Source organism: Pseudophryne corroboree, chromosome 6 (assembly GCF_028390025.1).
Source record: "Pseudophryne corroboree isolate aPseCor3 chromosome 6, aPseCor3.hap2, whole genome shotgun sequence".
Lineage (NCBI taxonomy): Eukaryota > Metazoa > Chordata > Amphibia > Anura > Myobatrachidae > Pseudophryne > Pseudophryne corroboree.
Window position 1 is genome coordinate 17,043,289 of NC_086449.1, and position 12,870 is coordinate 17,056,158.

The 12,870-nt window shown below is 39.2% G+C and overlaps 1 protein-coding gene across 1 annotated transcript; it reads left to right on the top strand.

The window, feature by feature from the left end:
• The first annotated feature begins 11,714 nt into the window (after positions 1-11,714).
• LOC134934055 (olfactory receptor 11L1-like) lies at positions 11,715-12,650 on the top strand. Its single transcript, XM_063929569.1, has one exon. It carries the CDS (start codon positions 11,715-11,717, stop codon positions 12,648-12,650), a length of 936 nt encoding a protein of 311 aa, XP_063785639.1.
• The last annotated feature ends 220 nt before the right edge of the window (positions 12,651-12,870 follow it).

The window sequence follows — 12,870 nt, forward strand, 5'->3', positions numbered from 1 at the left end:
ATTCCCCTCCTCACATCATGTCAGTGCCCCTGTGAAATTATTGATTTACAGTTTCTTATATAGCGCAGCACATTATGTATCTCCTGATATACTCTGTGCTGCTGGGGGACCCTGCTACTTCCACTATCTAACTCTCAGTGAGTGGGTTCATGCTACCTCCATTCCCCTCCTCATATCATGTCACTGCCCCTATCACATACAGGACTGTCATCACTAATATATCATGCATGTCCTGATATAGTCTGTACTGCTGGCCCACCCCTAGGGGTGCTAATGGTGTGTTACCCCCACAGTGTTTGTTCCCAGAGTGTAAATTATATGTGTAGCAAGTTAGGTGTAATTTGCTCAAGGCATTCCAGAGTTATGCTGTCTGCTGAAAAACTCTGTGCTGCTAGGGGGTCCGACCCCCACAGTGTTTGTTCCCAGCTTGTAAGTCTTATGTGTACCAAGCTTGTTGTAAATTGGTCCAGGCATGCGGGAGTTATGCTGTCTCCTGATGTACTCTGTGCTGCTGTCCCACACCTAGGGGTTCTAGGGGTGTCTAACCCCCACAGAGTTTGTTCCCAGATTGTAAATCAGATGTGTACCAAGTTTGTTGTAAATTGCTCCAGGCCTTCCACAGTTATGCTTTCTGCTGACATACTCTGTGCTGCTATCCCACCCCTATGGGTGCTAGGGATGTCTGACCCCCACAGTGTTTGTTTTCAGAGTGAAAGTCATATGTCTACCAAGTTATTTGTAAACTGCTGCAGGCATTCCATAATTATGCTTTCTGCTGAAATACTCAGTGCTGCTGCCTCACCCCTAGGGGTGCTAGGGGTGTCTTTTCCCCACAGTGTTTGTTTCCGTAGTGTAAAGCATATGTGTACCAATTTTGGAGTACATTGCTCCAGCAATTCCGGAGTTATGCAGTCTCCTTATATACTCTGTGCTGCTGTCTCCCCCTAGGGGTGCTAGGGATTTCTAATTGTTTTAGTTGCATCCGCCATGTTTTAATATGCTGGTATGTAAAATTTCTGGATCTTCGCTTGTAAACTGTGGATTTGTATAGAAAGACAGAAGGACAGACATTTGCTTTTATATACAGTAGTAGATATCTAATCAAATGGAGGGTGCACTCACCAGACATGAATTTAGATAAAGAAGTTTATTCAGATACAGGCATAGTTCAGCTCTTCCAAGCTTTTATTCCCACATTGTCAAGTCAAAGGGGTAAATTTAATATGGTGGGATTTTTTTTTTTTTTAGAACTGGTGATTTTGCTCATAGCAACCAATCAAATTCTTCTTAACATTTAACTATCTGCTTCTAGAAGATAATAGATAGAATCAGATTGGTTGCTATAGGCAACATCACCAGTTCTAAAAAAAAACTCCCATCTTATTAAATTTTCCCCAAAGTCTTTACAAAGGTCCATGTGTGGACTAAAATGTTGATGAGCTGAACAATGCTTATATTTGAAGAAGCTTCTATACCTTCATTCAAGTCTGGGGAGTGCATCCTCCATCTGATTATTTGTGTTTGGAGCTGTTTGGCTCCTATTTGGGTTGCTAACCCAAGTAAGTTTATGGACATTTGGACCTATTGGAAAATAGAGACCTTTTTATAAGATTACTAAGATTACATCATGCAGTAAATTTTGCTAATATAAATTTAAAAGAAAAATATATTTCAATCATTGACCTCCCTTCAGACTACTTACATCGCACAAAGGAGGACCTTAGTGAGGTCTCCACAGATTAATTAAACACTTAAGCCACCTCTTGCATGATATAAAAGAAAGCTGTTACATGGGGTTGTAAGCTGATAATATATCAGTTTCTGCATTTTAACACTACTTTATTGATGAATTGTCTGACAACAAAGTGATTTCTGAGAATTTCTTCAGGTGAGTCACAAAATGGTGCATCAGAGGACTTCTGTTATATGGACTTACAATGCTTTAGAGTTTTAAAAATAGTTGGATAGAATGTACAACATACTCTTCTCACTGTCAAACTTTGGTATAAGAGAAAGATGTGACATTAGGTTTTAAACTGAGAATCAAATCAGTAAAATGTCATTATTCATTGGTGAAAATTGTTGATGAAATGTCTAATAAAGAAGCATTCATTGTGAGGTTCCCAGGTAAGTAAAAAAAATCTTGAGTAAGAGCTTACATTAGAGGGTGAATGTAGTTGGATAGAATGAATAATATATTGATATGTTTTTCATTGTTAAAGTCTAATCACACAGGGAACCTTACTGATTTCTCAGCCAACTTTGTGTGTAACAAACATTGTTATGAATCTTGTTTTTCCCAAACTTCTGGAAGCTGTCCCAGACTCTAACATGGAATATCAAGACAGTCTGTTTGAGAAAGTTCCAACAGTCATTATTTGGGCAGAATATGATGGATAGTTCCATTTATGGATGAATGATGAGACTTTTTTTTCTTCAAAAATTAATATATATAGTTGTAAAAGGTTTATTTAAAATAGCTATTTAAGCTAATGAGTTAAACAATTTGAAAACTATAAAACCAAAATTGTCTTCATTGAAGGTGTTGTGGTTCCTTTAAATCTTAAAAATATCCCTTTAGAGTTAATAAAAGAAAGTATCTTCTTTAAAATAATGTTTTTTTTCTATTTGTGAGAAACTGCTCTAATTCATTGTTTCCCAGAAATATCTAGTAGTCTTCACACCAACAGATGGTCTTAAACTTTTTTTTTTTTAAAGAGACCTAAGCAGACATTCCTGTTAATGTAGCTGTATTTTCTTTGGCTTGCAAGAGCAAAGAATGATCTGTGAGTAGGATGAAACAGACTATAGCATTCTCCAGTTATTTATTTTACTTGCTGTTATGGGATAATATTTAACTGGTAGTTTTTTTGGGGTTGTTTGTTATTATTAATTATGAATGTTTTAATTTACAGTAGACTTAGAGGTCTTTATGTTGTAGTGTGGGTTGAGGAGGTGTAATCAGGAATGTCCGATTCAATCATATGTTTCAGATGCCCGCAGATTAATACTTTTGATCATCTTAAAACATCTGTCAAGCAAAAGTGATCACCTGGTATTTGTTTATTTTATTCTTTTGTTTATTTGTTTATTTATTTACCAAGAAGAATGCAATATTGGTCCATACACCTTTTACATTAACATATCTTAATACCTCATGATGAATGTTGGAAAAGTATTGAAGACGGCATACATAGAGCAATGTATTTAACTGAGGCAGGATTATATACTGGATTCAAGTCACACAACTGTCATGAACAGATGTTACATAGTTACATAGTATCTAAGGTTGAAAAAGACAATTGTCCCTCGAGTTCAACCTACAGTATTTGTGGTCTCCTATGCAGGATTATTTTATATAAAAAATAAAAATAAAATACTTTTTTTTTGACTGATGCTGAAGTCTGCCGTTGCTTTATATCCCTTTTTTAGAGTAACTATAGTGTGTGACTATGGACCATAACCTTGAGTATCCTTATCCATTAGGAATTTATCTAACCCATTCTTAAAGATGTTGACCGAGTCTGACATTACATCTCCCTCAGGCAGGGAATTCCATATTCGTACTGTCTTTACCGTGAAAAAGCCTTTACGCCACATTGTCCTCTGTCCTGAGCGAGTGTCCACGAGTCCTCTGTGTTGATCTAACCAAAAACAGGTCCCGCACAAGCTCGATGTATTGTACCCTTATATATTTGTAGATGTTGATCATGTCCCCTTTTAGTCTCCTCTTTTCCAATGAAAACATGCCTAGTCTTTCAAGCATTTCCTCGTATTCCAGCATCTCCATGCCCTTAATTAGTTTGGTCGCCCGCCTCTGAACCTTTTCTAGCTCCAGGATATCCTTTTTGTAGTATGGTGCCCAAAATTGTACACAGTATTCAAGGTATGGCCTCACCAGTGATTTATATAATGGGAGTATAACACCCTCATGCCTTGCATCAATCCACGTTGTATGCATGCTAATATCTTATTAGCCTTCTTTGCTGCAATCCTACTTTGGGTACTGCTGCCTAGCTTGCTAACAATGAGAACACCTAAGTCCTTTTCCAGTACAGTATCCCCTAATTTTACCCTATTCAGTATGTAGGTGTTATTTTTGTTCCAGCTACCACAGTGCATTACCTTACACTTGTCTGTGTTGAAACGCATTCTCCATTTAGCTGCCCATGCTTCTTATTTAACTAAGTCGTTCTGAAGAGACCTAGCATCCTCCTCTGTCTTTATAGCCTTACACAATTTGGTATCATCTGCAAAAATTTACACCATGCTCTCTAGACCTTCTGTTAGGTCATTAATTAAAATGTTGAACAATAGCGGTCCTAATACCGATACTTGTGGCACACCACTTAACACTGCAGTCCAATTTGAAAGAGATCCATTAACCACAACGCGCTGCTCCCTATTATCTAACCAATTTTTGACCCAAGTGTATATTGCGCTTCCTAGCCCTATTTCTTGTAGCTTGTAGATAAGTCGCATGTGTGGTACTGTGTCGAAAGCTTTGGCAAGGTCTAAAAAGATTACATCTACCTCTTTACCCTGATCGAGGTTTGCACTTACTGTTTCATAAAAACCAAGTAAGTTGGTTTGACAGGATCTGTCCTTCACAAATCCATTTTGATTCCTTTTAATGACCTTATTGGCTTCAAGGAACTTCTGAATACTATTACTTAGAATACCTTACAGCACTTTCCCCAGTATAGATGTAAGACTAACTGGTCTATAATTACCTGGTTCAGTTTTACTTCCCTTTTTGAATATAGGCACTACTTCCGCTTTATGCCAGTCTTTGGGAACCATACCTGATATAACTGAATCCTTAAAGATCATAAATAGGGGTTTTTCAAGTTCAGAGTGAAGCTCCATTAGAACCTTTGGATGAATTCCATTGGGCCCCGGTGACTTATTAATCTTTAAAATGTTTTAATCGGTCACAGACTACCTCCTCACTTAAATAAGTACCTATCAGTGGGATATTCTCATTATTGAGATTGTGTGTTAGTCCCTGAATAGGGTCCTCTCTAGTAAATATTGTTGAAAAAAACTCATTTAGTGTGTCCGCTATGTCGTTATCATTTTTGATTAAGACTCCCAGCTTGTCTTTTAAAGGGCCTATATTCTTCTTCTTTAATCTCTTGCTATTAATGTATTTAAAGATTTTTTTGGGATTCGCTTTGCATTCCTTTGCTACCAGTTTTTCAGTTTCTACTTTAGCCGCTCTTATTTCTTTTTTGCAAATTTTGTTACAGTCCTTAGAGTGCTGAAATGATTCTGCATTCCCATCAGATTTGTATTTTTTAAATGTTCTTCTTTTCTTGCCCATAAATCCTTTATCTTGATATTAAGCCACATCGGTTTATGATTTTTAATCTTTTTTTTGCTGCTCATAGGAATAAATTTAAGAGTATTTTTAGCTAGCAGTGATTTTAATACATCCCATTTCTCTGTAGTATTTTTTCCTAGAAACAAACCTTCCCAATCAATACCCCTTAAAGATTCCCTTAACCTTTCAGTTGGCTTTGCTAAAGTTTAGAATCCTAGTTGAGCCAGTATAGGACTGTTTTTGAAAACTTATATTGAATGTGACCATATTGTGGTCGCTGTTACCTATGGGCTCTCCTACTATAAAATCTGATACCAATTCCCCATTGTTTGTTAATACTAGGTCTAAGATTAAACTGTACCTGGTAGTTTCCTCAATTGGTTGAACTAAGTAGTTATCATTAAGTGTGTTTATAAACATATTACTCCTAGCAGTATCACATGAATCATTTTTTTCTAGTTTATCCCGGGATAGTTAAATCTCCCATCACTACTACATCACCTATTCCTGCTGCTCTTTCAAATTAGCTTCAGTAACAATTCCTCATCAGATACATTAATACCAGGCGGCCTGTAGCATACACTCAATACTAACTTTTATATTTCCTTTATCGCCGCATGCAATTTCTACCCATAATGACTCGACAGTGTCTACAGTCCCCTCCTCATATCTTCCCGTATATCAGGTTTTAAAAATGGTTTTACGTAAAGACACACCCCTCCACCCTTTTTATTTAGTGTGTCGCTTCTAAACAGTGAATAACCCTCTAGATTGACTATCCAATCATGAGATTCGTCCCAACAAGTTTCAGTAATGCCTATAATATCATACTGTTCACTTGTTGCAAGTATTTTTAGTTTGCCCTTTTTACCAGTAAGGCTTCTAGCGTTCACATACATACAACTAAGATAAGTATTTCCCCTTGTGTTAGGGACATCATTTACCTTATGTAGCAACTATGACCCGTAATCGTTATTAGTTAGTGATTTGGTAAAACCTCTTTTAGTAACCTTGTTACTACCCTTACTGGCTGCTCTCACCCTCCCCCAACTTCTCCCCCATTTTGTTTTCTACCGCCATCCCCGCTATTCTCACTGCACTCCCCATAGTTTCTAGCTAAACCCTCCCCCCAGGCTCCTAGTTTAAAATCTCCTCCAACCTTCTAACCATCCTTCCCCCCAGCAACGCTGCCCCTCCTTTATCAGGTGCAATCCATCACGACAAAAAAGATGGTGCCTGACTGAGAAGTCCGCCCAGTGTTCTAGGAACACGAACCCCTCTTTTCTGCACCAATCCCTAAGCCACACATTTACCTCCCTAATCTCCCTCTGCCTCCCTGGACTAGCGCGTGGCACGGGTAATATTTCGAAGAATATTACCTTAGATGTCCTTGCCTTAAGTTTCTTGCCTAAGTCCCTATAGTCTTTCTTAAGGACATCCCACCTTCCGCTGACTTTGTCATTGGTGCCAACATGCACCAAGACTGCCGGGTCTTTCCCAGCCCCTCCCAACAATCTATCTACCCGGTCCGCGATGTGCCGCACCCGAGCACCCGGGTGACAAGAGACTGTACGGCGATCACGGTCCCGGTAGCAGATTGCCCTATCTGCCTTTCTGATGATAGAATCCCCTACCACCACGATCTGACTAGGTACCTCACTATCTTTTATCCCAACTGCACCAGAGGAACGGCTCCTCTGGATGCTAGAGGGAACAGTCTCCTCCGGCACCGTCATTTCCTCACTATCATCCTCCGAATCCTTGTCCAGTCGTGCAAATTTATTCGGGTTTGGTATTTTGGAGATGTCGAGCCTCCCCCTCTTTTTCTTCCTTCTAACTGTGACCCAACTGGCTACGTGATTTTCCTCTTCTACCAGTGACCCTTCCCTCAGCTCCTCCACCGTTCTATCTAATTGCTGCTCAAGATTGTGAATCTCCCTCAGTCGCGTAATGGTTTGCTCTACATCTGTTACCAGGGCTTCCAGGGCAACCGGTTGCACACACCTCATGCAGATGTAATACACTGGGACGGCTGCTCCAGCTGTGTGTACATATTGCACGACATGCACTGAGTGAGGTCCCCAATCACAGCCCTACCCAGAGTGTTTGTAAAGACTAACTCCCTGTTACACTCAACAGAAAAAGAAGAAGCAAAAAAGAGAAAAGAAGAAGCATAACAATCTGGGAGAAAACACTCACTTACAATAATTAAGTTGGGTTAATACTTATCTATCTTTGTGTGGTCCATGAACTTTCGCTTTTATGCAGCCGTAGTCCCCAGTTCCTCCAGTGGCAGCAGTTGTAATGGCAGCAGTCTCTATCCCCTTTTGTCCTCTCCTCTGGTGACTGCAGCCGACTTTGTCATCCCCTTGTGCATCTCAGCAGAGGGTTCTGAAACCACATGCTGGTTGTGGTGAATACAATATGCAGCAGCGTACCCAGAGATCCTTGTACACACACAAAAACACAGAAACAAAACAGAACAGGGCCCCTACACACCAAAAAAACTCTGCCCCTCACACACTCTCAAGACTCACCCCCTTACTCACACACTGCTCGCAACCCCTCACACACACACAGTAATCTCAGCCCCCCAGCCACACATTAATCTCAGTCCCTCTCTCCCACACAATTATCAGCCCCACAGTCACACACTACGCTCTGTCCCTCACTCACAAAAGCTTAAAGCCCCTTGATATCCTTTTTATTATTATTTTTTTACTTTTTACACAGAGAGCAGCAGCAGCAGCAGCTGTTACACTAGCTGCACTCCACTCCAACCCCCCTTGCTGTGCTCTGCTCTGACTAGCTCCGTGCTGACCGGCTCCCTTTCCTACAATCTGGCGCCCAATACCTCTGTCCCCGATCATATCCTCCTCTGATCCATCCCAATCCCCTCTGATACGATCCGGCAGCCCTCCAGCAGCTCCTCTCACATGCACAAGCTCCAATCACACACACGTGCTCCCACGTGTGTCTGACCCCCACCTGACTCTCGCACTGTGTCACTTCTGGTTCTGGGCAGTGTCTCCTTCTCCTCCTGGCAGCATCTCCTCCTCCTATGAACAAATGTGTGGATGCCATAGAGAAAAATAAACAAAGGAGTGGCAGCACAGATTGAATGTTGACACAATTAAAAAAAAAAAAATCCTGTTCACTGTAATGACACAAGGTGATGGTTTAAATAAAATTATTTACTCTCAAAAATAAAAACATAGAAATATGCCCAAAAGGAATATGGATCTCCTGCAAATGTTAACATGTTAGAGTACCTAACCAGCAAATTTTCAGTAAAATTACTTAATAATGACCTGTTCAAAACATACTGTTGTCCTCCTGTAGCAGGGTTAGTGGCCAAAACACATAGAGCACAGTTATAGTCTGTTAATTTTTCAGTAGTTATAGTTTGAAAAGCAGTCTATTTATTTATTTTTATCTATTAACAGTTTCTTATATAGTGCAGAAAATTCTGTTGCGCTTTACAATTCAAAATAACAATTATATAACAAAACTGGGTAATAACAAACAGTCATAGAGGTACTAAGGCCCTGCTCACAAGCTTGCAATCTATAGGGAAATAGGCATGTATATACAAGGAAAGGTGCTATCTATTGCATAGTTGTCCGCCAGATTGCAAAAGTTCTTGGAAGGCTGTATGAATGATCACACAGCAATGATGAACCGGGTATGAGAGGAAGGGAAAGTGGAGAATGAGAAGACATGTGAGGATATGTGTGGACTGTACAGAGTGGATGTAATTTGATAGGAAGGTTTATGAAAGTTATGTGGGCAGTTCTGGAATTTGATATGCTTGCCTAAAGAGGTGAGTTTTCAGGGAACGCTTGAAGGTTTGGAGACTAGAGGAGTCTTATTGTGCATGGTAGGGCATTCCACAGAGTGGGTGCAGCCAGATGAAAGTCCTGCATTTGTGACTGAGAGCAAGTAAATGATTGTGGATAAGAGACGCAGGTCTTGTGAAGAGCGAAGAGGTCGGGTTGGGAGATATTTTAACATAAGCAAAGTGATGTACATTGGTGTAGTTTGGTTAATGGCCATGTGTGTGAGTAAAAGTATTTAATATTGAATACGGTAGAATGGAGGGACTGACAGAGTGGATCTGCATATGATGAACATCTAGCAAGGAAGATTAGCCTTTCCGCTGCATTCATAATGGATTGTAGTGGTGAGAGTCTCATTTTGGGAAGATCAGTTAGGAGACTATTGCAATAATCAATGCGGGAGATAATGAGAGCATGGATTCGAGTTTTAGCAGTGTCTTGTGTAAGGTATGGTCATATTTTGGATATGTTTTTTAGATGCATGTAACATGATCTTGAGACAGATTGAATGTGGGGAACAAAGGACAGATCAGAGTCAAGGATGACACCTAGGCAGCGAGCTTATGGGCTAGGGTAGATAGTGTAGTTTTCAACAGTGATAGTAGGCAGTCTAGTAGGCAGTAAACAATAGTCAGCTACTAGTAAGGTCTTTTATGAAGGATTTTCAGCAGAACACACAGAATAACCTTATTACCACGCAGAACCTAGAACCCAGGTCAATAAATAGATGCTCAAATATAGAAGAAATTAACATACTGTAGTGATTCCAATAAACTGAAAATTGCAAATACTCATCAGAGAACATGAAAAACATTGTAACGGCAAGTAAGAAATTTCATTAATCAGACTTTTATCCTGACTTTGCGTTGCCTTTACTTTGAATTTATACCGTAACTCAGTGGTTCCCAACCTCTTTGAATCACTCCACCCTGAAGTATCAGAATTTTATTCACGGCACCACAAGGCCAAAAGTTTCCTTTTGAGAAATTTAGAAATAAATATTAAATTAAGTAATTGTGTTTATATGTCATCCTTAGAGTCAATTGTGTGGTGAGGGACAGGATTTTCTACTGTTTATCCCACATATTTTATGATTGACAGCCAGCACCTCTGTTTTTTCCAATTACTTTGACAATATATAATTTGAATTGTTTCTGGTCCACCAATCCAAGACACCCCTGCAAGTGTTCCGAGGCACCCCAAGGTTCCATGGCACACAGTTTGAGAACCACTGCGCTAGGGCATTAGAAGTCCCTATATTGAGTAAAACTTGCCTGATATTCTTTTAGGTCCTATAAAACTTTCAGGAGTACTATGCTTTGAGCAGTTTATTATTATTATTAAATATTTGCTGGAAATACATCTCTGTGGGCTGTAATCTGAATTAGATACATATTCAGCAATCACTGTATCTTTTATTAAGTCATGTCTACAACTTTATGCTAAATACACTGCCAATCTCTGCCCTGGTATACACCATGCATCTGAATGTGCAAGAACTGAAATTTCCACTTTGAGTATCTGCAATCTTGCTTGGTGCACCTTTAGTTGCACCATCAGATGCACCATTGAAACTTACACCAGCCCTTTACTAGGTGCTGATTATCCATCTCAATACTCTATATGGCCTTGTGTGTGTACAATTCAGCACCTACTGTAAGTTTCCAACCACTATCAGAAACATTCCCATGATACATAAAAACCACAAAACCATATTAGAAAAAATTATATCACCATTTGTGACCAACCATCTTTTTTTTAGTCTTTTGACTACAGTAACTTTGGGCATCAGCAATAAAGCCCTTGGGTCAACTGCATTTGTTTCAGTACACTTTCTCTATATCATATTTCTAAATTGCATATGCATTGTAACAGGGTCACAGCAATTTGAACACACGGTAGGCAGGTCCATGGTGAAGCAGTGTCTTTTAATTGAAGCAGAAACTGCACTTAACATGCACACTCAGAACTCCTGGACAAACAGGCACAGTAATTAGACATACAGGTGTGGATAAATGTCTCAGAACTAAACTACTAGCCAGCTGTGATATAATACAGCCACAATCTGCTGTGCTTCCTGGCACAGCTAAATTGGTTAGTAACTGGCAATAAAGAGACTTCACTGGCCTCTATTTGGTGTCAGTGCCCAAAGCAAAAGGTGGCTGAGGATTTTAAACCATTCCTGTCCTTCAGTGATGATTTCCAGCTGTGTAACCCAGAAAACCCGAAGTTCCAAACTTCCACTGCTACTGCAAACTTCACATGACTTGCTTTAGTCTCCCTTGGAGGGAGCTAATCCCACAGGAATGTCGGTAATTCAGATGAGAGGTGACCCCTCTCAACTCGCAGTATACTTCTTCAATTCAATTAGTTATGGTTTCTTTTCTTTTGTGAATTATTACTTTTCTATTATGAGGACATTTTGGGGATGCTATGAACTCTATTCATGTATGCTGAGTAAATACAAGTAAAAGAAATATTAATGTGATATGAAAATTTATTACTGGGTGTATTATGTAACCCTTGTTCTTCTAGGTCTTGCTCAAACTATGCATGAGCAGAATATATCTTATGTCTTTCTCCTGGGATTTCCAAATCTACACAACTTTAATATTTTGTTGTTCTTGTTCCTGCTCATCATCTACTGTGTCACCATATGTGGTAATGTTATTATATATTTTTTTGTTTCAATTAGCAAAAATCTCCACTCTCCAATGTATTTCTTCATCACACAACTGTCTGTAATCGACATTCTGATGTCAACGAACATTCTCCCTAACCTGCTTCATATTGTCCTGCACGATGGTGCCTCCATGTCTCCTGCTGCCTGTTTATTACAGTTTTATGTGTTTTCTGACTGTGAGACATCGGAATGTCTCATCCTAACGGTGATGTCATATGACCGATATTTGGCCATCTGTAACCCACTGCGCTATAACTCTATAATCAACAAAACATTTTGTGTGAAATCTGTCATTGCGTCATGGTTATTAAGTATCCTTGTGTTATTGGGGAATGAAATAGAGATTTATAAATTAGACTTCTGTGAACCAAATGTTATTGACCATTTCTTCTGTGACTTACCTCCTATTCTAGACCTTTCTTGTTCAGATACATCACTTATTCAAATTCAAGCATTTTTAGTTGGCATTATTGTTGTCATCTGTCCATTCATAATCATAATTGTTTCTTATGTAAATATAATCACCACCATCCTAAGCATCCGCTCCATCAGCGGGAGACAGAAAGCCTTCTCTACCTGCAGCTCCCACCTAACTGTTGTCTGTATATTTTTTGGAACTCTCTTTTCCGTGTATATGGTTCCATCAAAAGGACAATCATTGGAGGCCAACAAGGCATTATCTCTGTTTTACACTGTGGTGACACCATTGGTTAATCCAGTCATATACAGCCTGAGGAATAAAGACTTCAAGGGAGCTTTTGAAAGACTTAAATATAATTTTTACTTAGTGTCATTTAATTAAAGACTGATGCAAAATAAAAGAACAGTAACAGAATCCCACAACAATTTTGGACAATTTGTTATGACCCTGTGCTACTGAAATGCATATACGGGTTGAAAATTTGTCTTTGACATGATGTGAAAAGCATATACAGTATTACCAATAACAACAGTTTATAATTGAAATATATTGTATTAGCCAAGAATTGACCTAAAATCTGTTGACCAGTTGCCTGACATTG

Excerpts from the sequence above, each read along its gene's own strand:
- LOC134934055 (XM_063929569.1), top strand. The coding sequence starts at position 11,715 with ATGCATGAGCAGAATATATCTTATGTCTTTCTCCTGGGATTTCCAAAT.